We start from the raw sequence: 25,536 nt of genomic DNA on the forward strand, positions 1-25,536 counted from the left end.
TGGGGGTGGAGCCCTGGGAGATAGGTGGCTCCTGTGAATGCCCCCTGCTCCTTCCCGCACTAAGAAGGTGTGGCTTCTCCTTTGACAGTCTCCATTCTCGTTGCCTGGAGAAGTTTTTAGAAAGGCAACATACCTGGCTTTCAGAGAACAAGGGCCCTGGTGGGCTCAGCAGGGAGCAGTGTGGACCGGAAGGAAGGGGGAAGGTCGCCAGGTCGCCAGACAGGATTGTGGTCAAGAGCATGCCACTTCCCAGAAGCCACTGGTTGGGGGAGGGGGGGCACTCTGCTCTGCTTTGCATGTGGCCAGAAGGAGCTGTGCTGGCCCGTGCCCTGGTCATCTGGGGGACGTGTCTGGCTGGCTGGGAAAGGTTAATGAAACCACCCCGTGTCCCAGCCAAGCTTCAGGGGCTGTGCTATGGCTCCCATGGGGAGCAGGAGGGAGCTACTAACAGTAGGTGTATCTGGAAGCACACCAGAGACTCACCGGGAAGTGCTTCTGAGAGCGGCCCACTGTTGCCAGGACTTGTGGGTAGGGCAGAGTAAGAGACATCGTGGTGTCCTCCCCATGATAGAGGGACGGGAGACTGCTCAGCCCCGAAGGGAGGGCATCTCGGCCTGCACCAGTTGCCTGAGTGTTTCACTGGACTTGTGTGGATTGAATTCAGAATCTAGTCTTGTCGGCCTCAGTCCTCCCTCCTCAGGGCGCCACCCCACTCCCTGCTCTGGCCTTCCCTGGGGACCAGCTGGCCATGGGAGAAGCATCCTTTCTGACACACTGCTTGGGATGACTTTGTCTCCTGGGAACTCACCTGGCTCAGACCACACAGCCATTTCTGTGGGTCAGTCTTCTTGGCTGGGCTGCTGGGCAGGTGGGCAGATGGTAGCACAAGCGCCCCCACCTGGTGTGGAAGAGTAGTGTCGCCCAAGCTTCTCGCTTGGTGCCTTCTCCTTTCTGTGTAGTGTTGGCCACAGCCTTAAGAGAGCCTGCCTTCTGGGATCCTAGTCTAGATTTCCTCACTTGGAGTTTGGTTTTCTTTTCCTTTCCCGTCTGCACTCTATAGACAACCACATTTGGCATTCTCTGCCTGCTGACCACCCTATCACGTGCTGTGACAATAGGCCCTTCCGGCTGACCATGAGTCTGCTTCCACCAGAGGCTGTCAGCGCCTACCCTGCCTCTGCCAGGGGGTCTAGGCTCCTCGCATCAGACAAACATGGTTCCCATCCCAGCTCTGTAGTGGCTGGCATTGGGCCTCTGGTCATCTATAAAATGGAAATAAGAAGGCCGAGTCCGTGACATTGCTGGGACTAAAGGACAGCATTGATGCCAAGCCTGGCCCATCCATAGCCCCAGAGGCTTGTGGGAGGCCCCTCATTGGTACTTGTTTCCTGTTTATATCCATCCATCCATCCATCCATCCATGGGACAGCTCCATCCCTACCTAACCTGCAGGGGAACCTTCACAGCTCCTCTTTACCTATAGACCAGGTATTCATTTTAGAGGAACTTTGCTGTGACTTGGTTTGTGGCTGGCTGGGAGAGCACGTGGGCAGGGAGGAGACCATCTAGAGACACACAAACACAGAATGCACGTGCACAGGGAGGAGGCCATCTAGAGGCGTATTAGGAAAGCCTGGGCTCCTGACCCTGTGTCCTTTCTGTTAGCACCGGCTAAAGGACCTCCTTAGGTTTTTCTGTTGAGGAAACGATAGGCCATGCAGGGCAGGGCCTGGTCCTTTTGGACAGGAAAGAAAACCCGCTGTCCAAACAGAAGCATCCTGAGAAGTGGCTGCCTGTGGGACATTTGTCAGCAGCCCTGCAAGAGGAGTAGCCCATGCTATCCTTGCTTACCCCCACCCCAGGACCCCCCTAGGGGCAGGTCTATGTGTGTGGCTAGCCCTCTGTGTGCCCATCCTCCCGCACAAGGTTGTCATGCTCAGCTCCCAACAGGAAGCAGGCACGCATTACTTACTCCCCTTGAACCGCGCGTGTGTGGCACAGCCGGTCATAGCCCACCCGCAGAGTGCTGAAGGAGATTTTTCTTAGAAGCCCGGTGTTTTAATGGGACCTCCCACCTCTACAAATACTTCTGTGCACCTCCCTTTGAACTCTTCCCCTGACATGTGAGTGTCCACTCACAACTCGGTCAGCCTGCAGCTCCAGGTTTGGGGTCTGGACTCCAGCTCTAACAGTTGCTGCTCTCTGGGGGCCAGGAGGGAAAGGGACTGTGTACCTTTAAGGGGTTGGTCCGCGGGGAGCGCGAGGTTTGTTGGAAGCAGCTTCCTTTGGGGCCATTTAAGATCCCAGATTTTTCTGCTACTTCAGACCTGGACAGCCCGTGGCCTCCGAGTGTCTCAGGGGCCCCAAGCGTTTGAGTCGTTGAAGAGCCTGCTGGGAACGGTACACGTGGCTGGGGTGGTTGCGGTCCGGGGCTCTGTGCATGCAAGTTTCTCCCTTCCCACCCAGGGACCCCGAGGTTGCCAGGAAGGGTGAGGATGGACGGGGACAGGGGGCAGAGGGAACTGGGGACTGAGGGGTTCAGCCCTATGGGCTGACTTGCGACGACCCTTTTGGGAGCTGCTAAGAGGTAAAACCACAGTGAGCTCTGGGGATAGTGAAGTTTGTCGTCTTCTGCCTTGCTGCCACTGTCGGTACCAGCTCCGTTTCAGGCATCTGTGGGATGCAGTGGGAGCCACCAGAGACCCTAGTGAGAGGAGGGAGTGGGAACTGGGAACAGTCTGCGTGGGGATGGACTGAGGATGCGTGCCTTTAGTCCACTCTGAACATTTGGGGACAAACTCAGGTTTGTCCTGGCGAGCACCTGGAGTGCCTGCCCTAGGGACAGGAGTGCACTGGGGGCGAACCCTGGGTGCAAGCTGCCCCCCCCCAGGGAGGAGGCCAGGAAGGAGAGGCACTTGGACCCCGCTCTATCCCCAGCTCGTTAGGTGGTCACTGGCTCCCTGCCTGCGACCCTGTTTGGTAAAGGGCCTCTAGTGCTGACCCAGGGAATGGTGAGAGGGGTGCCTGCCTGAGGCACCCTAGTTTCCTCCAGCGACTTGCACCAGGAAGCCTGCAATACCGGAGGAAAACGTCCCTCTATTGCCTCTGCCAGGGTTCTGACCGGTGATGATGGCAGAATTTCAAAGGCTAGATAAAGCCTGATTGAAACTGGGGCTTTGATGTCAAATTCCTTCCTGAACTAGCCTGATGTATCTGGGGGGCAACCCTGCCCTCTGCTGGTGTCTAAGGAGCTAATCAATGGCTCGGTTGCTGCGTGAATGCGGCTGAGATGGGATGGCATGAAACCGAGGTGCATTATTGAAAGAGGGACTCAGACATTGCTTCTGACTCCCACCCAGGCTTCTGCTCTGTGGTTAACCCTAGCATTTGGGGGGCCACCCTTGTCTTCAGCCTCTAAGTTTCAGTCTGCTCAGAAGGTGGAAGGCTTTTGTTTCAAGAGTCCAGATGACTTGCTCAAAGTCACCCAGATGGTGGCAGAGCCAGGGTTCAAAGCTAGCAAGTCCAACTTGAATCTTAGGGGGTTCTGAATTCTCCCGTGTTGAGTGATTTATTGGGCACCGGGCACATCATCTCTTGCTAACTTCTTTAATTTGACCTAGTCCCTCCCTAGTGAAAGGCTGCTCACCTGCAGGGCTAACATCACAGCATCACAGCCACTACTTGCATAGTGCTAATAAAGTCAGACTTAAATGGAGTTGGGGGCTCAGGTAGCTGAGGTCAGACAGGCTGGGGAGAGGGTGTTTTTTGGTTTGGTGTGGGAGGTTTTTGATGATGCACATTTGGTTGGAGGTCACATATCTCTCAGAGCCACTGTTTGGAGACAGTAAATCATGCCATACCTCGTCTGTTGATTCTTCATGTCTTCCTTCTTAAAAAGTCAAGGGAATGTGTGACAGAGCCTCTGGCCACCACATGGACATTGCTTCCTGATGTCCCTGGGACCCCAGCCCATATGGCCTCTGAACTCTTTTTTTATTATTTTTATTGAGCTATACATTTTCCCCCCACTCCCTTCCCCTTCTCCCTCTCTGACCCCACCCTCCCTCATACCTCCCCACGCTCCCAATCTAGTCTTTTTCTGCTTCCTAGGCAGATCCGTGTATGTCTCCCTTAGGCTCCTCTTTGTTACCTAGGTTCTCTGGGTTTGTTGTCCTCTGGATTCTTCCTTCTCTTTGTCCCACCTGCTTCTCCCAGGATTCTCAAGGCTCTGGTCTTCTCAATAGTCTTCCTGACGTACAGTCAAGAAACACCCAGGCCTCAGGCTGTGGCTCAGTTGGTAGAGTGCTTGCCCAGCATTCAGCAAAGCCCCGGGTTCCAAGTGCCCCATAACCTGGTCGTAGTGGCACAGACCTGTAATCCCAGCACTTGTGGGGTGGAGGAAGGAGGGCCGGAAGTTCAAGGCTGCCCTCAGTAACGTGAAGAGTTCAGGGCCAGCCTGGGCTACACGAGGGAGGCTTTCTTTGAAAGTAAAGAAGCCCCGTCTCCCTGCTCCATCTTCACCTGTCATTTGCAGCCACATCTGTGCCTGTCACCACCTGTGTCAGACGGTGAAGCCCCGGAGCGCTCTGCTTTGCATGCCTATTCCCTACGGCTCACTCCACCTAGCTTGTGGCGGATTATTTGTTGAGGAAACGAGGTCAGATCTCAGCTCTTTCATCTTCCTAAGACTAACTTTAGGCATGCATCTTAGCACTGCCGAGCCTCAGTTTTCTTGTCTGTACAATGGGATGATGATCTTGACACTAGTGTGGGTGTGTGTGTGTGTGTGTGTGAGAGAGAGACTGTGGCTGGGAAGGCACACGGACAGTTGGAGGACAGCTCATAATTCACATCAGCTAACAAGAATCCTACCTCTGTCATTTCGTGGCCATGTGGCCTTTGTGTATTTGTGTCTCCGTGTCTCTGTTCACTTGCGCATTAAATGGAACAAATAAAATTGTCTTTACCAGTTATGATGTGGGTCCCCTTGGGAGGGCTATAGGAGGTGCCAGATGTAGAAGTTCATTTAAAAAACTAGGGAGCTAGTTCGGGGCCCAGGCTGGAGGTTGTGAGTGTTGCCAGGGTCTCTGAGGTTGGGCAAGCCAGCCTTGGGAACTCACACTCTGTGGTGTTGGAGGGAGTTCCAGGTGTTTCCAAGCTGTGGCCACCTTCTCCATTACTGAAAGGGTGAAGGGGAACAAGGTGAGTGTAACGGAGAATTGAGTTGACTTTGCAGTAGTTTTTCCCAGTTCTTGAGTGTCAGGAGGTTTCTGACTGTTGAGGAGAGGTTTGTTGTGTGAGTTCTGATGAAGGCTGACAGAAAGCACCTAACTTCATTCAGCATATCCACAGGTGTGCCTCCCCACCCAGACTCCCGTGAGTCACTGCAGAGCTCGGGAGGTAAACAGATGGGGGTGTTTCAGAATCCTTGCTAATCTGGATGCCCAAATCAACTTTCACCATGGCAACTCAAGGATACTGGCTGAGGGTGAGGGTAGTGGACCCATGTGACTGGCTCAAGGGCCCCTGAAACTGTCTAATAAAACCAGGAATAAGATGAAGAAACGCCAAGGCAATCCTGAATTAAAAATCGAAATATAGAAGAGGGGGAATGTAATCTAGGGCATCCAATGTTTCAGGCAACTGGTCTACTATAGGATGACATCCCAACCCTGTTCAGACTTCTCATTTTGGCAAACTTGGCTCCTCCTCCTCTCCTTCTTTCTACCCACTCCCTTCTTTTTAGAGATTTATTTATTTTAGGTGTATGAGTGTTTTGCTTGCATGTACCTGTGTATAACACATATGTTGGGAGAAGGTACTGGACTCCCTGGAACTGGAGTTACAGATAGTTGTAAGCCACCATGTGGGTGCTGGAAACGGAACTGGCTTCTAGCGATGTTAGTGTGCTCCAAGGAATTCCATCAACAAAGAGGAAGCTCTTGCTTGCCACACGGTAGGAGGACCTGCCCTCTGTCCCCAAGATGACAGAGAATCTGTGACACCTCCCATTTTAGGCACGCATCTCCATTCCTGGCCTTGCTTGTTTTTAAAGGCAGGCTTTCTCTTTGCAGCCCAGGCTGGCCTGGAACTCCTTCTCCTCCCTTTGCCTCCCCGGGGCTGGGACTAGCAGGTGTGTGGCATCAGGCAGCGCCTGTGGGTGGTTTTAACCAGGACTGCTTTTGCTCCCTTTATTTAGCACTGGGATGCTCAAGTCTTATGTTTTGAGCAGTAGGTTCTATTTTCTTCTAACCTTGTAATTGTTTTAGTGTATAATTTTGAAACAATGCACATCCTTTTTTTTTTTAAGGATACAAAGGACACTGTGTGGGAGAAGCACCTGCACCCACAGGCTGACTTTCTACCTGGGAGCACTGGTCTCATGTGAACTGCTCTAAGGGGCCAGGGTGGTCAGCGGTGGGGTGGCCGTGGGCCACCCAGTTCTATCTCTATCCACAAGCCTCTGGTGCGTCAGCCTGCTTCCCTCTGGGTTTCCAAGTTGAAGTCTAAGGGAAGGGAAAGGAAACGACTTTTAGGGCGAGCTCTACAGCAGGCACTCATGTGTTCCCCACAATCTTCTCACTGCATTTAGCCTGGTGACTCCAGTCAAATTCCAATTAGCACTTCCAAGCCGGATGACCTTGGGCAGCCTTTTCCTTGGCTTTCTCCTTTGTAAAGCAGGAACACTGGTGTCAGTACCAGCTGATCTGTCAAATGCCTGGAAAGGGGGGGTGAGGATTGAGAAGAGACAAAAGACACAATACTGTAGATGCCTCAAATTTATTTCTCATAGCCCTTTTATTCCCCAAGCAAAAGGGGGGGGGGGGGGGGAAGACTTCCTTACCACGGTACAAGGAACGAACGAGCACAATTACCGCTTTAATTCTCAAAACATCTAGTAACCATGTGCTACGTCAAAACTCCTGTGCTATTTGGTCTTGAAGAGCAAGACATCAAGTAGTGACACCTTCGGTCAAACATCCTGTTATTTGACCTTGAGGAGCAAGAATAAGTTTGAGCTCTCTGACCTTAAGTCAAGATGGAATGGAGTCACTGTGGCCTCCCACATACTGGGCTGGGGACACAGCTTGGTAGAGCTCTTGGTTAGCATACACGAGGCCCTATATTGATTCCCCAGCACTCCTGTAACCCCAGTACTTGGGAGGTGGAGACAGGAGGGTCAGGATTCATAGTGAGATCAAGACCTGCCTGGGATACGGGTGACCCTGTCTTAAAAATACACTAACAGAGACACTGATAACCTCGTAAGGTTGTAGTGAGGACTCTAAGATAGTAAGTGCTCATGAAGGTCGGCTGCTTTTGCTGTTATTCTTGCAGCTGGTACGCATTAGTTACTTCCTGAGGCAGTGACCAAATCCTGACAAGAAACAGCTTTAAGGAGGAAGGGACTGGCTCACTGTTTGTGGGGATACAGTCCCCGAGGTGAGGACGACATGGCAGTGGAAGCCGCTGGAGCAGTGGAGTGTGATGTCGCTGGTCCTCATCCTGGCAGGCAGGAAGTAGACACATGTGGATGGAACTACGGTGGGTCACTCTCCACAACCCCACTTCCTCCATCTAAGACCGGCACAAGTGTGTCTAACCTCAGACATTGTGATACGACACGGTCGTTTACATAATTCATCTAAGACTGGCACAAGTGTGTCTAACCTCAGACATTGTGATACGACACGGTCATTTACATAATTCATCTAAGACTGGCACAAGTGTGTCTAACCTCAGACATTGCCATACGACACGGTCATTTACATAGTTCATATTTGAGAGCCACACAATCAAATTAAAAAAAGAAACAAATAAATAAAAATAAAAAGACACAGGGCCAGAGGGAGAGTTCAGCAGTCAAGAGCACTTCCTGTCCTTCTAGAAGTCCTGAGTTCAGTTCCCAGTACTCATACCGGGTGGCTTCCAACCGCCTGCAACTCTAACTATAGGCGATCCAGCACCACCTCTGGTCTCCACGGGCACTGCACACATATGGCACAGCAAACCCCCAGATCTCATAATGGCTTCAGTAAGTTTTATGATTTTGTGTTTGGGCTGCATTCCACAATCTCCTAGGACAGCACCATGTGACACAGCTTATGAGGTTGTGTCACACTGGAACTGTTACAGCGGGAATTGAGTGAGGGCCTTCAACACAGGGAGGCGGAGCTGCGTTCACAAATACTCAGTGTGTGGTGGTTTAAGTTCGGGACACTTGTTCCTGGGCCGTTGTAGGTAGAGGATGTCCAGGCTGCAGGGTGGCTGTGGGTCTCATCTCTGCGGCTGGAGAAAGAACATCAGGATAAGACCGCCCCCTGCAGCCCAGACACCGCACAGGCTATCTCTGCTCACATAACGTTCGTTTTGCCCGTATCTAGAATCCTATCGCTGTAGGAGAAAACCGGGACCCGCTGGGGAGAAGTGCACCAGGCAAGGGTTATGATCTCCACCTCGCAGCCGCAGACATAGCTCAGAGTCACACGGGGAAGAGCAGTGGCTTCCGTGCAGCATCTGCATCGATAACCAACCACAGGTGGATAGTCAAGCGGAAAAAAGTGTAGACATTTTCTTTGTCGCTAGTCCCCGAACAACACGGTATAATAGTGACTATACAGAATTAGATATAAGCGACCTAGAGATGACGTGCGGTGTACAGAATGAGTTTGGAGAGGTAATATGTCAGTGTGATGCCACTTAATGTCAGAGTGTCTTGGATATTGGCACCCACGAGGGTCTTGTGAAAAACTGTTCACTGGTATTGGGGGGATGGTTGGAGTGAAGATGGTTTTGAGCAGGGATCGTCTGGGTCCTGATCAGGAGGCTTTGTTGAGTCAGCAGAGCTCTGCCCCAGCACAGTAAGTTTATACCTCAGCTTTTCTGCAGGTACATGGAAGAAGAGGGAATTCAGACCTCAGTTCTCTGCGTCCACTGCTCCTTTCCAGCAAGAACTAATTGCTCTGTAAACAACAATATTCCCTTAGAGTCTGGTCACCCTCACAGGCCAGTATTTGCTTCGAATTCCCCCCTATTCTCTCCTTCCCTCTCCCTCCCTCCTTCCCCCCTCCTTCCCTCCCTCTCCCTTCCTCCTTCCCCCTCCTTCCCTCCCCTCTCTCCCTCCTTCCCCCTCCCTCCCTCCCCCACCCTTTCCACTCCCTCCCCCTCCCCACTCCCTCCCTCCCTCCCTCCCTCCCTCCCTCCCTCCCTTCTTCCTTCCTTTCTTCCTTTGGAGCCCCTGCCTCCTCTATCTTGTACACAGATATTCTCATAAGGCCACGTGTTTGCAATCAATGTGGAAATTGTATGTTTTGCTTTGTCACAAATGACACCCTGAGTAACCTCCCGCATTCCTCCACAATAATCATACAGCTCTGTCGGCAACGGCCTGTGGGCACTTTGCTCTTGCCACACGGAGGCCTGCCTGCCACCTGCCTGCCTCCTGCTTGCCTCCAGAAGGGTGTCCCTGAGATGTGAGTCTGACCCCGGAACGCATCTCCTTGGAGCTTTCATCTGCAGCTGTCAGGACAGAGAGTAGGCATCAGGCTCACCTCCTCCCAAGGCACTTGGAGTCCCTGCTGGCCTCTCACCCCTTCTCCCACGTCAGTAAGAGACGGGGCAGGAAGCAGAGTTCACTCCAGATGGCTGCAACAGGGATATTTCAATCAAGGGGTGGACTCTAGAGAGCCAGATAGGCATAAAACGGAGAAGTTTAGCGGGGAAGAGATAGTCTTTTTTCTTCCACATCTTGTCGCTGCTTCCCACTAGCTAAATCCAGCTGGAAGTGGGGCAGGACAAGGGGCCCACAGCGATGGACATGCATTGACAGCCGACCTGGGGAGGCATGGGAACAAATGGAGAGCATCCTTCATGCCTGCACCTGGCCTCTGTGCCTTGTGATACCTGCCCCTACCAGGACCAGTCTGTCCTTTCCACCCTGAAAGCTGCTCAGCTTCAATATTCCTTTGGGTAGTCCCATCTTCAGGCAGGGTCTTGTGTAACCCAGGCTGGCCTCAGACTGTATATGTGATCCTCCTGCCTCCACCTCCCCAGTGCTGGGATTACAGGTGTGCACAAACAGCATCAAGAGGCAGTTGGCCTATGGACTGTAGTTTGTTCATTTTGGTTTTAAAATACATTAAAGTATCATACTTTGCTCAGACTTTTCGAGGTAGGGGCAGGAAGATCAAGAGTTCAAGGCCATTCTCTGTGACAAGCTCACCAACTACATGAAACCCTCTTTAAAACAACAACCCCCCCAAAAAGCCTCACTTCGTAAAAGAATGTTTATGTACGTGTGTGTATTCACCTACACACACCCCAGTGCACACGTCAAGGTTATACAACATTGTGGAGTTGGTTCTCCTCCACCTTACGGATGCTATGGCTTCCAGAGCCCGAACTCATATCTGCACAGGCGGAGTCTTTACCCACTGAGTTGTCTTAGACCTCAAATGCTTTTTGACTTTGCTGTAGTCTTAAAACTAAATGTCACATTGTCATAGGCCTCCCCACACAGACACTTCTGTGTTGAAACAAGTTTCATGGTGCAGACTTATTGTTACTAAACATGAAACCCACCCTGGAATGTTCTAGTGTCCTCTGTTTTCCTTAAAAGGTGCTGTTTATAACCTTTGAGATTCAAACTGCTTGGGCGTTCTCATTGCTTATTGCCCACGGATGCAGTTCTCCCCTACCAAGTGGACACCTCTTCTGGCTTGTTCTTGCTGATTGCTGCGCTCTGAGGACAGCACCTGGAGTGCGGAGCTGTTCTACGATGCACCGTTGAGCTAGTGGGGGAGAGGGTGCAAACGGAGGGGTCCTAGACCCCCGTAGTGTGGCTTCTGTAATTGGCTTGTTTTCTTTCTCTCTGCAGTTGCCCTGGGATCCAGCCTCGTCCAAGACACCTTGGCACTGCCACCATCCTGGCCAGGATGGGCCTGCTGTTCCTTGTCTTGCTGTTGCCACTTTCCTGCATTTTGGGGCTGCCATTCTACAACGGCTTCTACTATTCCAGTGGCCGGCATAGCAGGACCTTGGGCGATGGCCATGGGGAAGGTGGGTGGCTCCTAGGCCTGTCTCCTGGCTCCTGCTATGATATGCAGGTTTCAGGCCAGGGTGGAGACAGCAGCATCTTCCCTGTCTGGGACTCCAAGGGGGAATCAGCCTTGCTTCTAAGATGGGAAGAGATGGTTTAGATGCTCTGGGTTTGCTGGTACCATAGACACGGGACCAAGGTCTCTTGGGGTAGCCCTCGTTCCTAGAACAGCTGGTTCTTTTCGATCCAGCTCAAGTGTCACCACCCCGGTCTCCCCTGCAGAAGAGACACTGGAGTCACAGAGATGTGAATCTGAATATTAGTTGCACCTCTTCTGGCTGGGTGGCTTGGGGCAGGGGACTTTTGAGATCGAAGACACCGTGTCGCCGCCGCAGTGACTTCCATCTTATCACCTAGTTCTGTTGCTCAGGGAGTTCTGTCATTTGAATCCTGAGTGCTGACAATCTTCTGCCTTGGTAGAATATCTGGGTCTTTTGGGGGAGCGCTGGTCAACATTTGGCCCAGACTGTGAGAAGGAGGGTGTGCCATGTTCTCTGGAGGCCATTGTGGAAGGAAGGGAGCTCAGGAACACTTGAAGCAGGGCACTCACTGTATCTGTCTTGTCCCTGGTTGAGATTCTTATTGGCTGTTATGGCAGCTAGCATTTAAAATAAGTTTTTTTTTGTTTTGTTGAGACACTCACATAGCCTGTGCTGCCATCAAACTTGATATATAGCTGGGGACGGCCATGAACTTCTGATCCTTCTGACTCTGTCTGCCAAGTGCTGGGGTTACAGGCACGCTTTTACACTGGTTTTGATGCACTGTTGGGGACAAAACCCAGGGCTTGTTTGTAGTAAGCAAGCACTTTCCTAACTGAGCGACACCCCTACCTTCCTATGCTGGCCTTGAAGTTTCTGTGTAACCAAAGATAGCTTTGAGGTCCTGACTCTCCTGCCTCTGCCTCCCAAGATCTGTGATCATAGGCAGGAACCACCATCCTTGGCTTGCCAGTTAGGGTTTGGTGCAGAACAAATTACCACAAAAATGGCTGCTTAACAGCAGACCCAATAACTGAGCCCTGGGGCCCAGTGCTTTGGTGTGAGCTGTTTCTTCTGGTCCTACAGACTGCTTCTCTTTGGTGCTGTGTATGCCCAGTCTTCCTCAGAGTCTTGGGGCGGGGGAGGGGGAGGGATGGGAGTGGGGGAGGAGGTGTGGGGGAGGGGTGGGATAGGAGTGGGGTCGGGGTCGGGGAGGGGTGGGTGTCTTCTCGTTATTGCCAGACTGTGCAGCAAAAAGAATTTTAGGACAGCTCAGAGTTTCTTGGTTAAGCAAACGGATCAGATGAACTGAGCCATCAGTGTGTTAGAACATCCCCGAGGGTCCCAGCAGTCCCTGCCTGTGGCCTCTGGGGGTTGTGAAGCCACCCAGCTGAGCCTTGGTATTAGGGAGGGATGTGCTGGTCTAGAGACCCACCTCCTTGTTTCGTCTACAAGGAGAATTCTGCCCTTGAGTCGAACCCTGAGCAGCTGCAGCTCGGGAAGGGAGTGCTGGAAGAGATCAAGGCATTGACCCTGGAGACCCTCGCAGGAGAGCGAGGGGTTCTGTTCTCCCTCGAGTCCCCTCTATCTCCTAACTGTCCCATCTCAGCACTTGAAGATGACCTGCTATTGGGTAAAGGGTCACCTCCCAGGTGGTTGGTGTAGGATGACACCAGCTGAGGATAATGCACTCTGCTTCCCATGGTCTCCCGAGCTCTAGGCAGGCAAGGCTGGGCTTGGAGAAGGCTTGGAGAAGGTGGACTCAACCAGGGCTCCTGGTACCAGGCCTCAGAACAGGCACAGTGGGTCAGTTATTTCTACCTTTCATCTGAGCAGCAAGCGGATGGCAAGGCCAGCACAATTTCAAGGAACTGATGGTACCTCTTTCTTTTCCTTCCTTCCTTCCTTCCTTTCTTCCTTCCTTCCTTCCTTCCTTCCTTCCTTCCTTCCTTTTTTTTTTGAGACACAGTTTCACTGCATGTAGCTCATGCTGGTCTAAAGTTAATGTTAATCCCTCTGCCTCAGCCTTCCTACACAGCTCAGTGGAGGTAGGCACAAAGTCACACGGCTGGGTAGCGGATTGTGGAGGAGTGAAGCATCAGGCGCTTGGAGGGGTGGGGCAGGTGGCTCTCTTTGCATCCCACAACACAGGAGCCTAGAGGGACTTGGGGTGAGGGTATGGGTGATCCTTGTAAGATCATTGGTGCCTTTGTTCCCGGCCTTGCCCCCAGGCCCATTCGCTGGAGTGAAGTTGATGGTGGAGACGACTGAGGAGTCCCTGTTCAGTCACCTAGGAGCCAGTGTGACCCTGCCCTGCCACTACCGCTATGAGCCAGCCCTGGCATCCCCGAGACGCGTGCGTGTTAAGTGGTGGAAGCTACCAGAGGATGGATCCCCAGAGCAGGATGTGCTCGTGGCCATTGGGCAGAGGCACCGCTCCTTCGGGAACTACCAGGGGCGAGTACAGCTGCGGCAGGGCAAACAGCAAGAAGTCTCCCTGGAGCTTAGGGACCTGCGGCTGGAGGACTCTGGGCGCTACCGCTGTGAGGTCATTGACGGGCTGGAGGATGAGAGCGGCCTGGTAGAGCTGGAGCTTCGGGGTGAGGCCCTGACAGATGCCACTGGGACCCAAGGGAGGGGGAGAGGACCCAGAGAAGGCATAGACCTGTATACATTACACAGGTAAGCACATCTGAGTCTCAGAACCACCCTAAAAGGAAGTTATTGTAGTGTCACGGCTCTTGTTTTCCAGATGAGGAAATGAAGAGAGATCAAGTAACTTATGTCAGGTGGTATAGCTGATGGGTGGCAGAGGTGGTGTTTGGACCCAAGGAGCAACTTCCAGAAGCCGCCGCCTCCTGTTCCTTCTTGTTCAGTCCTGTTCAGAAAGAGGGAAGTGGGCGCTGGTTCCACAGCTCACTGGACCTAGAACCGAGTTTCTTACAGGGTTAGTCAGCAAGACAGAAGAACAAGGCAGGGCCAATGGGTGACAGCAAGGACCGTAGAGCCTGGGGTGCACTGCTGAACTCCATTCTGTGTAAAGAAAGACATTTCATTCAGGCTAGTTATGATGCCAATTCAGAATGCAGGCCTGCTGCTGTTAGAGTTTCATGTTTATTTTAAGTATAAAATTGTGTGTGTGTGTGTGTGTGTGTGACAGAGAGAGAGAGAGAGAGAGAGAGAGAGAGAGAGAGAGAGAGAGAGAGAGAGAGAGAGAGAACACAGGGTCTTGGTCATGCTAGGTAAATGGTCAGCCACTGAGCTATATAACCAGTCAGTGGGATCTTTGGATTTTTATATAAAAATCTCCTATTTTTTAGAAAAAGACGTAGTGCTGTCTGAACCAGTCAGACGCTGTGAGCCAGGTCTCTGGTGGCTCCAGGCTGAGATCTCTTTGTTGTTCCGACTCCGTTGTGTCTTGGGTGGGACGGCATGCTTTCATCTCTCTCCTCTAACCCCATCTTAGCCTGCTCCAACCTTGGCCCCTGGGCAGGGCTCATCCCTGAAGCCCTGGGTCTCCCAAGAACAGACAAGGGAATAATCAGGCAATAATGGCAGTTCCTTTGTTCCCTGCCTCTAGTACTGAAAGTGAACTTGCCTCCTGGAAAAAAATCCCCCTGAGTCTGTAGTATCTCTACCACTGCAGCCTACAGGTCCTAACTGGCGGCCCAGAGGAGCTCAACTGCTCATTCTGAAGTCTGGGCTATCAGACTGGAAGGTCATCAGTGCCAGTCTAGAGAGACAGGAAGTCCTCACACTTTCCTCATTACTAGGGTGGGAAAGAATGGGAGTATAGGGCAGGGCCAGGTATACAATTCCCTCCCACCCCCTCCCTACCCGTCCAGTTGAGGACCATCATCTTTGCTGCTCGCTCAGCCCGCTGTACCAGGTGCCTGGCAACAGGGTGAAGTTATTCAAGGTTTTGCTTCTAAACAGCACAAGCCAAGGAGGGCCTCCTCCTGTACCCTTAGAGTTACCCCTGCTCCTTAAGGTTTCTTCTGACTTGATATGGACTGAATGATGCTTAAAATCTTTACATTGGGCTGGGGGTGGGGATATACATCAGCCAGGGAATGGTATCTACTGTCAATGAAGTCCTAGGTTCAAATCCAGCTCACAACAACAAAAATGAACCCTCATCTTTTTATACAGTAAAATTTCAAACATGCACAGCAACATGGATTTTTACTTGTGCTTTTGTTTTCTGAGACAGGATCTCACTCTGAGGGCCGCACTGCTCTTGAGCTCATGGTACTCTGTCTTAGTCTCCTGAGTGCTGGGGTCACCGGCGTGAGCAGCACATCCTGCTAGAATAGTAACTTTTGAGGGGAACATGTGCCCTTGTCAGGAAGGCCACCAGGAAGGAGGCCCCTGCCCCAGGGTGTCCCTGACCTTAAGTCTCTTTTACCTAAGGACCCTTCACCACCCCTTTTCCTGCAGTTTTTAGGGGTACCTTTCTCTGTATGCCAGGATGACCTTACACTATGATACTTCTCAGTCTCAGCCCCGCCTCAGTGCTGGGATTAGAGGCGTCAGCCACCACACCCAGCTTGTTTTGTCTCATTAAGAAATTTCTGCACTAAGAAGCCATTGTGGCATCACCCACAATGGGCTGGGCTCTCCCCCATCAATCACTAATTAAGAAAATGTTATATAGGTCGTCGTACAATCTGATCTTTTGGGTTTTTTAATTGTTTTTTGTTTTGTTTTGTTTTTCAAGGATTTCTCTGTGACTTTGGAGGCTGTTGTAGACCAGGCTGGTCTCGAACTCATGGAGATCTGCCTGCCTCTGCTGGAATTAAAGGCGTGAGCCACCACTGCCCTACAACCTGATCTTATGGAGGCATTTTCTTAATTGACGTTCCCTCCTCTCAGACTTTAGGGTGTGTCAAGTTGACATAAAACCATTGAGCAAAGCCCCCCCCCCAAGGAGCTTGCATACTATGCACTGATGACACATACAGCTGGTCCCTCATGCACAAATTAAACCTATTCATATGAGCCGGTAGATACATCAGTGGGTGATGCCACTTGTGACCCAAGGCTGGCAATTTGAGTTTGGCTGCTAGGACCTTCATGGTGGAAGGAGATAACTGATTGCCATAAGCTGTCCCTTGACTTTCATGCACATGCCCTCAAAACACTAACTAACTAACAAACTAACTAACTAACTAACTAACTAACAACTAACCAACCAAACAAATAAATAAAATAAAGCAATTAGAGAAATCAACCAGCTCGTAAATCAAAAGTACGAACCTGTGTCCCAAATGCAGAAAGTTTCAAAAACCAAGCCTTGAACTCACTGCGGGCCAAGTGCCATGCAGAACCATGATGGAGTGATGTGTGGGCATGTGTCAGGATCTTAAGCAGTCTACAGTTAATTTACCATATGTTAGAGGATGTGCAGACAGTGTCATTTTATATACAGGTTCCCATAGGTCTGGGCAGGGGGAGGGCGGCCTCATCTATCCTATTCTATGGTCAGAGACATCACTTGATGGATTAATTACCTCACAAGCCAGTGTGTATTTCCTGGGAACTCTGTTCGGTTCTAGGAGGAAGGTGAGAGGCGGGGAAGGCCTGCCTTGGGACGTAGACCTTGTACAGGAGCTGGGAGGTTTGCTGAGTTATCTGAGGATGCCTGCAACGGTGGCTGTGTGTTTTGGATCCAGCGAAAGTGGGGAGCTCCGGTGTCCTTCTCCTGGTCCCTCTGAGCCCTTCCTTCCTTTCTAGGTGTGGTTTTTCCCTACCAGCCCCGCGAAGGGCGCTACCAGCTCAACTTCCACGAGGCCCAAAAGGCCTGCCAGGAGCAGGGCGCTGTGATGGCCTCCTTTGAGCAGCTCTTCCGTGCTTGGGAGGAGGGCCTGGACTGGTGCAACGCCGGCTGGCTGCAGGATGCCTCCGTGCAGTACCCTATTGCGCTGCCCCGGCAGCCCTGTGGAGGCCTCAGCCTGGCGCCTGGTGTTCGCAGTTATGGCCAGCGCCACCACCGCCTGCACCGCTATGATGTGTTCTGCTTTGCGACTGTCTTCAAGGGTGAGTTGGATGGCCTGGCACAGACCTGCCTGCTTTGATGGTCGCCTGGAATCTGAGGGAGGGCCTCCTCATCTGTGAAGCTTCCTGAACCTTCTCTGCCTGCCCGAGGTCTGGAGCGTCAGCAGTCCTCACGGCTCTGCTCTTGATGCCTCACAGCTGCCATTGGTTATTCATTCCTCAGACATCTCCTGAGGACCGGGCTGTGGGTCAGCACAGACAAACCATTCCTTTCTCCAAACACCGGCCTTACCATTCATTGAAGGATAAATGAAAACAGAGATGTGTTCAGTACCGAAGCAAGAGTACTCAGAAGTGTCTGGCAGGGCTGGCATGTGGCTGGTAGGGTTCTTGCCTAGTGTGTACAAGGCATGGGTTCCATCCCTAGTACATCTTCAACTGGGCACTGTAGTGTGATCTCAGCACTTGGGAGGTGGAGGCAGGAGGATCAGAAGTTCAAGTTTAAGGTCATCCTCAGCTACTTAAAAAAATATCACCTGCCGGGCGTTGGTGGCACATGCCTTTAATCCTAGCACTCGGGAGGCAGAGGCAGGCGGATCTCTGTGAGTTCCAGGACAGCCGGGTCTACAGAGGGAGTGCCAGGACAGCCTCCAAAACAATACAGAGAAACCCTGTCTCGAAAAACCAAAAAAAAAAAAAAGTATCTGCTGGCACGCAGTAGGTGCTCACATAGTAGGTACTCAGTGAACGGCAGGGGACAGATTAGTCCATTCTAGGTGCCCACTCAAAATGCAGCTGGGGAGTGCAGAAATGACTAGAGCAACCCTAGTCCTGTGGCAGGTGTGGGGGCGGGATGAGGCCCGGAAGGTGCCCTGTCAAAGTGTCCCATAGAGACTCCCGTAGGGCAGCTCCCCCCGCCTGGGACAGGCCCTGCTGCCACCTCTGCCTCACAGCACTCAAACGCCCCACTTTCCCACAGGGCGCGTGTACTACCTGGAGCACCCCGAGAAGCTGACGCTGCTGGAGGCCAGGGAGGCCTGCCAGGAGGACGGCGCACGGATCTCCACCGTGGGCCAGCTCTTCGCTGCCTGGAAGTTCCGCGGCCTGGACCGCTGTGATGCTGGCTGGCTGGCAGATGGAAGTGCCCGCTACCCCATAGTTCACCCCCGTCCAAACTGCGGGCCCCCAGAGCCTGGGGTACGGACGTTCGGTTTTCCAGACCCACACACCCGCTATGGCGTCTACTGTTACCGCCAGCGCTAGCAGGATGGCCGGCTGTGTATCCATCCTGTCCCCTGACTTCCTGGGCCGACTTCCTGACACGAGGGTCCGCCTTGTCTCTTGTGAGTTGGGCATTGCTTGTTTTGTTTTGTTTTTTTCAAGACAGGATTTCTCTGTGTAGCTTTGGAGCCTGTCCTTGTAGACCAGGCTGGCCTCGAACTCACTGAGATCCTCCTGTCTCTGCCTCCCAAGTGCTGGGATTAAAGGTGTGTGCCACCACTGCCTAACTGACGATGTAAACATTTTTAAAGATATTGTTTTTTTTTTTTACAGATCAAACTCTCAATTCTCTTGACACCCCTCCCTAGGGCATTTGAGGTTCACTGGGTCTTGAAAGGCTCTGCCATGTTCTGGTACGGCTGGCATCCCTAACCTGGCGAAACTGGTGTCCAGCATGAGCAGTGGCTGCAGCTAGCCCCTTTCCTCGGCTTCTAGGGGCATAAGGCTGAGTGCTGACTCTTTTAATTTCTGCACAGGGTCCTTAGGTTTGTGGGGAGGGTTAGGGAAGGGAGAGCGCTCCCTCTTCTCCTGGTTCTAGAGTTGGACTGTCCTTTCCATGTCCCCGTTGGGAATGACCCTCTGGGTGTGTGTACCTCTCTTTGGCCAATAAACGGTGCTTTCATTCCCATCCTTCCCTTCTAGCTGGCCTCTGTGTCTGACCCATTGTCTCCTTCAGTTTCCGGACTAGATCCCAGCCCAGAGTATGTGTGGGGTCACTTCTGTCCTCCTGTCTTCCCCTGGGCGCCCCGTGTGCTGGTTTGGTTTTGACCTTGTCTATCCTACAGCATACCCTGCCTCAGGTGCTGGCCCAGCTGCTGGGGGTCTGGCTCCCATATTGGTCATCACCACCCCATGCTGGCCCATTTTTGAGGGGCTCAGGAGTAGAGTAGAAGGTGCCTTTAGTGAGGCAGGGGCACCAGTGCCCTCCCAAGGGTCTCAGAGGCTGAGGATCCATGGAGTGTCTTTGTTCCTCACCCCAACAATGATGCTTCGGGGAACCAGACCCGTATCTCATCCAGACGCCCATCAAACATGGTGTCACTCTAGTCAGAATGAGGTGAACAGATGTGACTGGACACACAGGACTCACACCATTTTGGGGTCATTTGGAATTAAAGCATGACTCCGTGGAGGACCCAGATCATGGTCACCTCAACTTTTGCTTAAATAAGAAATAATATAAACTTAAAGAAAAAAAAGGAAAAGAAAGGAAATAGATCTCTTCCAATGTCTTTATTATTATAATTATCATAATCTTTAGTTTTCAAAAATATAAATAGGTGCACGGAACACTGGTGCCTGCACCGTCCCGGGGTGGGGAGAGGGAAGGGGACGGTGGAGCAGCCCTGGGAAGGAAGTGCCCCTACCCAGGCCAGCCGAGGGATGACACCTGCTAGGTGGTGGCTGACCCAGGTGAGGGAGGGGTCACTAGGAGAGGGGCCCTGCAGGGACAGCAACCTCATTCCCCTCGGCCAGCCTGTCCCCCGTCCCAGGCTCCCTCCTCATAGATGGCACAGACCTCGGTTCCTTTTGTCCAACACATTAAGCCATAGTTAGTCTCTTCTGAGTCCTTCATGCTCTGGGGCCACCCTGCCACCCCCTCCCCTGGCCCTGTCTCTTTCCAGCTCCTCCTCCTGCCTCCCTAACTTTCCCTGGAGGTGAAATAACCGACCATTGCACTGTTCTTAGGTAAAGTCAGGAAACAAAAAAAAAATCTTCTTTATTTAATTTAACCACTTCCTTCTTACCCTGTCCCTGCACTGGTCCCTGGAAAGGCACGGTGGGAGATCAAAGAAATGTCTCTAAACTCAGTCCACGGGTTACAGTAAATTTGCTTTGGCATTTTTTGGGGGGGAAGGGGGAGGGAACAAATTAGATGTAGTTTGGGTGATGTGGGGAGTTGGGGCACACACAATGTGGGGTATTTTATTTTTCCTTCTTTAATGGATTCCTTATATGACAAAAAGCGACAAGAAGAAGACACCATCTGGCTGGCTGGGATGCACGGTCAGCCTGGCTGGCCGCTGGGCTCAGCATCCTGGGGCTCACGGTGGAGGCTCCTCTCAGTGGGCCATGCTGGGGCGGCTCCTCCTCTGTGTGGGTCTCAAGCTCCGCTTCTGTAGCCTGCGCTTATACGTGGTGGCTGCAGTGGGCGGGTGGGGGGGGGTAGAATAACAGTGAGCAGGGAAGAAGCAGGGCCAAGCTGAGATTTTTCGAGCCTTCCCGTGTCGGCAGTGCCCTCCCTGTGGACTGTGACTGTGAGCTTAGCGGTACGACCTGAAGCTGCTCCCATCCTGCTCTCCTGGGATGGATTTTTCATTGCACTTCCTGAGGCTCAGGGGACAGTCACTGTTTTCTTATCTCCTTTCAGGGAACAGAGACCTTCCCTGTGGTAGGGATGTACACACACACACACACACACACACACACACACACACACACACACTTACAGAGCAGATCCCTAGTACCTTCCCTGACTCCCTAGTAAGGCACAGAGTCTCCATGGCTACTACCACTATGCTGTGGGGAAGGGAGAAAAGGCCCTGTTGGTGGAATCTGACTCTGCACTGGTGAGGGACCGGGAAGACAATGCTTACGGTCTGTACAGGTGATCCGAGGTTCTTCCCAGTGCCCATCGGGCTGGCACCGGATGGTGGGCACGTGGCGCTGGACAAAGCCCTCAGTACACTGGTACCGCACCAGGGAGCTGATCTCATATCGGTCCTTCTTCTGCCCGAGGGTCCTGGCATGCTCCACCACTGGGGGGTCTCCACAGGCCACTGAGGGACAAATGCCTTTTAGGAAGGGGTCTCATGAGGTCTTCTGTGATAGCCCATGTAGGTAGAGACAAGGTTAGCCCAGAGCCCAGGGCATAATGGGAAAGAGATCAGGTTGTGTTTCCCAGTGCTGATCCTGGACAGCGATGTGTGTGAGTGTGTGTGAGTGTGTGAGTATGTAAATGTGTGTATATGTGTGAGTGTATGTGAGTGAATGTATGTGAGTGTGTGTGAATGTTTGTGAGTGTGAATGTGTGAGTGTGTATGTGTGTGTGAATGTGAGTATGTGAGCGTGTATGAGTGTGTGTGTGAGTGTGTATGTGAGTGTATGTGTGTATGTGTGTATGTGTGAGTGTGTGTATGTGTGTGTTTGTGTGTGTGAATGTGTATGAGTGTGTGTGAGTGTGTGCATGTGTGTGAGTGTGTATGAGTGTGTATATGTGTATGAATGTGTGAGTGTGTGAATGTGTGAAAGTGTGTGTGTGTGAGAGTGTGTGTGTGTAAGATGCAGGGCTAAGAATCCTGAGACATCTAGTTCTAACATCTGGCTTCCTCTGTGGCACTGGGAGGCAGGAAGGGAATATAAAGGTGCCCTTGAACAATGGCTGGATGATAAAAAGGAGGGGTTCAGGTTGGGGAAGAGGACAATACGGCAGAACGCCTGTGGCTTCTTTATGAAAACATATAAAGCCAGGGAGAGTGGGGCCCAAAGGAGGCTTGGGGACACAGCCATGAGTGGGAGCAGGAGGCTGGGTCCTTTTTAAGCATTGGGAGACCCACAGCCTTAGAGCTGAAGAATTCAGGCCTGGTGGCCCTGATTCTGTGACTAGCAATGTTTGGGGCCCCAAAGAAAGGGTGGCCCACCCAGGGGCCATTACGGGTGACTTCCTGTCGCTGGCATCTGAGGGACTGTGGTACGCATGGAGGTGAGGATCCTATTCTCTAGTCCATGACTTTCACCCTCTCTTTGCTCCTGTGAAAGGTTCCCAGGAGTCAGCTTCTTCTTGCTGTTAGGTCTGGGATGCTGGAGCCAGGAGAAGCCCTCATGAGCTTCTTGATGTCCTCTCATAGCCCAACTCCCCCCCAGGCCACACAGCAAGGGGTCCCATGCAGCCAAAGGGCTTATCCGCCCCCCCCCACACCCCCACCTCTCCCAACCCCTCTTACCGGTGCCCTTTTTGCATGTGAAGGGCAGCTGGTAATTGCAGGGGACATCGTTCCACTCGCCCTTCTCATGCCAGATCATCACTACGCAGTCCTCTCCAGTAGCAAAGAAGTTGTCGGGCTGATTGGGCCGCCACTTCTCAAATTGCTGTGGGCAGGGGAGGGGATGGTAAGCGGCAGGCTGAAGTGGTGTGGCTTGGCCCCCACTTCCTTCCCAGTCAGTTCCTACTCCCTTTTTCCTTTCACCCAGTATCTGGGTTATAAGGCAGCAGCAAGGGCTGCTGGGGATATGATCACGGTCATCCTAGATGCTATGGATCCCAGGCTAGGGAACTGGTCCTTTTCAGACGCTCACAACCCCCGAGGATCCATTCCCCGGTGGGGAATCCTCACTCTGCTCTTTTCTGACACATAGGCCCTTTTCACTGACCTGTAGCTGCTGCCCGCCTGTCCCACTTGGTCTCTGTGGTTTATGCCTTGAGTGGACAGTAGCCCTTTGCACATAAGGGAACTCTTTCAAATGTCATCTACTCTTTATCATGGCTTGCTATCATTTTTTTTTCATTTCCTTCTGGTTCCCTCTCCCATCTTATGCCTTTCCTCATAAAGTCCACTCAGTCCCAGGCTGGTCTCCAGAGGCAGAGAGGAAAGAGACACAATCCCTTCCTACAGAGTTCCCGCCTGCCAAGCATCTCTCTGCTCAGTGTGAGACCCGAATGCATGCTGTTCTTGGGGGGGGGGGTGTCTTTATCCCACTTATTCTCTGGCAACTCACCAGGGAGTGTCCATCAGACCAGCGGAAGTCCCCTTCGATAGTCCTGTCATTCAGCCCTATCCACTGGTAGTCTTGAGCATTTTCTGGAAAGGGAAGATAGGTTTGCACCTGGTCTTGGATGCCCTGGGCTATCTGGGGCCTGGAACTCGTGGACAGGGAAGAGTGTGGTGGAAGGAAGTCAGTGACTCCTAGGTGCATGCCACTGGACCTTGCAAGGCTCTCAGGACACGCAGGTTTGTGGTATGTGTTGGAACACCTCCTCAGGCTGGCATGAGCAGGTGATAACTACGGGGTTAGGCTGGGCTGTCTCTGTCTGGCAGGGTCTGTCCTGGGTCAGCTGGGGCTGCTGGTCCCAGTGGTCTGTGTCTTCTTTGAGGGAACCGTGGGATCATTTGACCCTCTTCTTTGGGCTCCCTGCCCTGTAGCAACCCAATTTGCATCCCCATTCCCTCCCTCCCTCCCTCCCTCTCCCTTTCTGCAGCACTGGACCTCGGAGCTGACCACTGAGCTACAGTCTCAGCCCCCCAGTCTGCTCACTTCTGACCCATAAGGCCCTTTGCTCTCACTGCTGCTTTCCGAGGCCCCTGGCAGACTCACTGTTGACAAACTCCTGTTCCTCAGGAGTGACAATGCTGCTCAGATGTGACTGCTGCTCTCGGCACCGCCTCTCGGCATCCACCCAGGTCTCACGGTCGGGGAAGTGGCGGTAACAGTGGCCCTGGAACTTGGTCCATCCTTCCTCACATTGTTCCTGGTCTGTAACAAAGGTCAGGGACATGAGGGGAGGGCGAGGCGGGCTGGGTGTGTGCTCACCGTCAGTCTTACGCCATGGACTTCTATGTTCAGTCCACCCGAAAGGCTGTGCCCTGGAGGGAGGCAACAGGCTCGGTGGGACAGAGGCTGGAGTAGGAAGCCAGTAACATCTGACTCCTGGGAGCCTCCACAGGCAGGCCAGCTGGGAAAAGAGCTTTTCTTTCCTTGATGCAGCACTCTGACTTCTGAGGTCTCCTCCTGTGGTTGTATGCCTGCCCTGTGTGAGTGGGTGGAGGGCTGGCAGGCTGAGGGACAAGGGGACAGTCGGTGGGAGGCTTTTTAATTTAAGGCAAAACATAGTTCAGAGTGTCTGAGGGATTCTGGGAAAAGGAGTTGTGGGCAACAGGTAGAAGGAGCAGAAGAGGCTGGGCATGATGGGGCTCGTAGCCTCTTTGTCACAGAATCCTGGGTGAAGCCAGAGATACCAGGAATAAGTCTCTTGGGAATGCTGAGCAAGCTGTGGGTGATGGATCTGAGCTGGATCATTATTATTATGATTAGTTTAATTCTAATTATCCTGCATGTTGCTGGGATGAAGGCCTGGGCCTTCTGCATGTCAGACAAGTGTTTCGGCCCCCAGTCCCTGAGTGGGTTCTAGCAGAGCCCACCACGTTGTCCTCCTAAAGACCTGCATGGCAACTAGAGGTTGGTTTGTGACCCGGGGCCCTGTCTTTTATTTTGTTTCACGTCTTGGAGGCAGCTGAGAAGGGAGAAGCAGTGTCACTGGCAGTAGGTTCTGTGTGCCAGAGGAGGGGCTGGTTTGTAGTCTTGGAGTGGTCTTTGGGGACATGTTGAAGTCAGGTCATCAAGACTGGAAGAGGGGATTGTGAGCTCACTGCCTTTGTGGATGATTGTAGTTTGACCCTGATGGAAGGGTTTTTACCTCTGGACTGGAAAGATGCCCTAGCCAGGATTCCCTCTCCTCTGTGAGAGCCAGTAGCTAAACAGCTGTCAACAGAGCACTGGATAGCGGGAAACCTTAATTCTTCCTTTTTCATTTCCCTGCCTGGAGCCTCCACATAGACCCAGGAGGACCCTGGGGCTCAGAGAGCTGCCACAAATATCTCAGGATGTGTGGCGGCTTCCCAACCAGGTGGCTTCAATACTTGGGCTGGTCTAGGGAGGACGGGGGAATTTCCCTGAGAGGAAGGAGTCTTCTTTGGGCTAAGGGGTGCTTGGCAAGGCTGGGAAGTGAAGAGATGGGGGATAGAGGGCCAGTAGTTAGAGAAGAAAGTTGCAGAGTAGAGGCTGGGAGGAAGAGGGTCCTCCTGCTACCTGCTGGTGCCCTTCACAAGGGAGGAGGTAAAGGTCTGGAAAGGGGCCAAGGAGGCCTCAGAGGATGCTCAGCGCTGAGACAGAGGCACCATCTCTGGGCCTGTGGGCCAGGACGTGGGCCACCTCAGCATCTGAGGGCTAAGCTAGGCAGGTAGGGTCAGCAACAATGGGAGATGGGCGTGGCTGGGGAGGACCATGCCAGTAAAGGCTGTGAGGATAGGACAGACTTCCAAAGAGGCTGGACAAAGCAGTGACACAAGAGACAAGGTACAAGATCCTGTAGGGTATTGTGTTCCAGGTTGCAACAGAGCCTTGCCTTGCTGGGCAGTCAGGCCCGGGGCCCAGTTGGGGGGCTCTAGAATCACTTTCCTGGTC

General features: G+C 52.5%; 2 protein-coding genes across 5 annotated transcripts in view; one reads left to right on the forward strand and one right to left on the reverse strand.

Moving 5' to 3' along the window:
* The first annotated feature begins 11 nt into the window (after positions 1-11).
* Hapln3 (hyaluronan and proteoglycan link protein 3) lies at positions 12-18,985 on the forward strand. 2 transcript variants are annotated; one of them, XM_040729992.1, is made up of 5 exons: positions 12-2,400; positions 10,877-11,058; positions 13,311-13,679; positions 16,816-17,118; positions 18,056-18,985. In XM_040729992.1, the coding sequence occupies exons 2-5, from the start codon at positions 10,935-10,937 to the stop codon at positions 18,337-18,339; spliced, it is 1,080 nt and encodes a 359-aa protein (XP_040585926.1). In that variant the 5' UTR covers positions 12-2,400; positions 10,877-10,934; the 3' UTR covers positions 18,340-18,985. The 2 variants fall into 2 exon arrangements, with proteins under 2 accessions (XP_040585926.1, XP_012974378.1); XM_013118924.3 differs by lacking the exon at positions 12-2,400 and adding an exon at positions 9,215-9,534.
* A 590-nt stretch (positions 18,986-19,575) lies between these two features.
* Acan (aggrecan) overlaps positions 19,576-25,536 on the reverse strand; it is a 59,912-nt gene continuing 53,951 nt past the window's right edge. For all 3 annotated transcript variants that reach the window (XM_040730019.1, XM_040730016.1, XM_040730009.1), the window contains 5 exons: positions 23,671-23,829; positions 23,074-23,156; positions 22,302-22,446; positions 20,955-21,137; positions 19,576-20,500 (listed from right to left, as the gene is read on the reverse strand). In XM_040730019.1, coding sequence (XP_040585953.1) covers positions 20,421-20,500; positions 20,955-21,137; positions 22,302-22,446; positions 23,074-23,156; positions 23,671-23,829 — 650 coding nt within the window. In that variant the 3' untranslated portion in view covers positions 19,576-20,420. The remainder of the gene's footprint in view (positions 20,501-20,954; positions 21,138-22,301; positions 22,447-23,073; positions 23,157-23,670; positions 23,830-25,536) is intronic.

This window comes from Mesocricetus auratus, unplaced genomic scaffold (genome assembly GCF_017639785.1).
Source record: "Mesocricetus auratus isolate SY011 unplaced genomic scaffold, BCM_Maur_2.0 Super-Scaffold_4256, whole genome shotgun sequence".
Lineage (NCBI taxonomy): Eukaryota > Metazoa > Chordata > Mammalia > Rodentia > Cricetidae > Mesocricetus > Mesocricetus auratus.

Excerpts from the sequence above, each read along its gene's own strand:
- Hapln3 (XM_040729992.1), top strand. The coding sequence starts at position 10,935 with ATGGGCCTGCTGTTCCTTGTCTTGCTGTTGCCACTTTCCTGCATTTTG. Across the intron at positions 11,059-13,310 it reads GGGCGATGGCCATGGGGAAG|GCCCATTCGCTGGAGTGAAG; the intron begins GTGGGTGGCTCC and ends CCTTGCCCCCAG. Across the intron at positions 13,680-16,815 it reads GGTAGAGCTGGAGCTTCGGG|GTGTGGTTTTTCCCTACCAG; the intron begins GTGAGGCCCTGA and ends CTTCCTTTCTAG.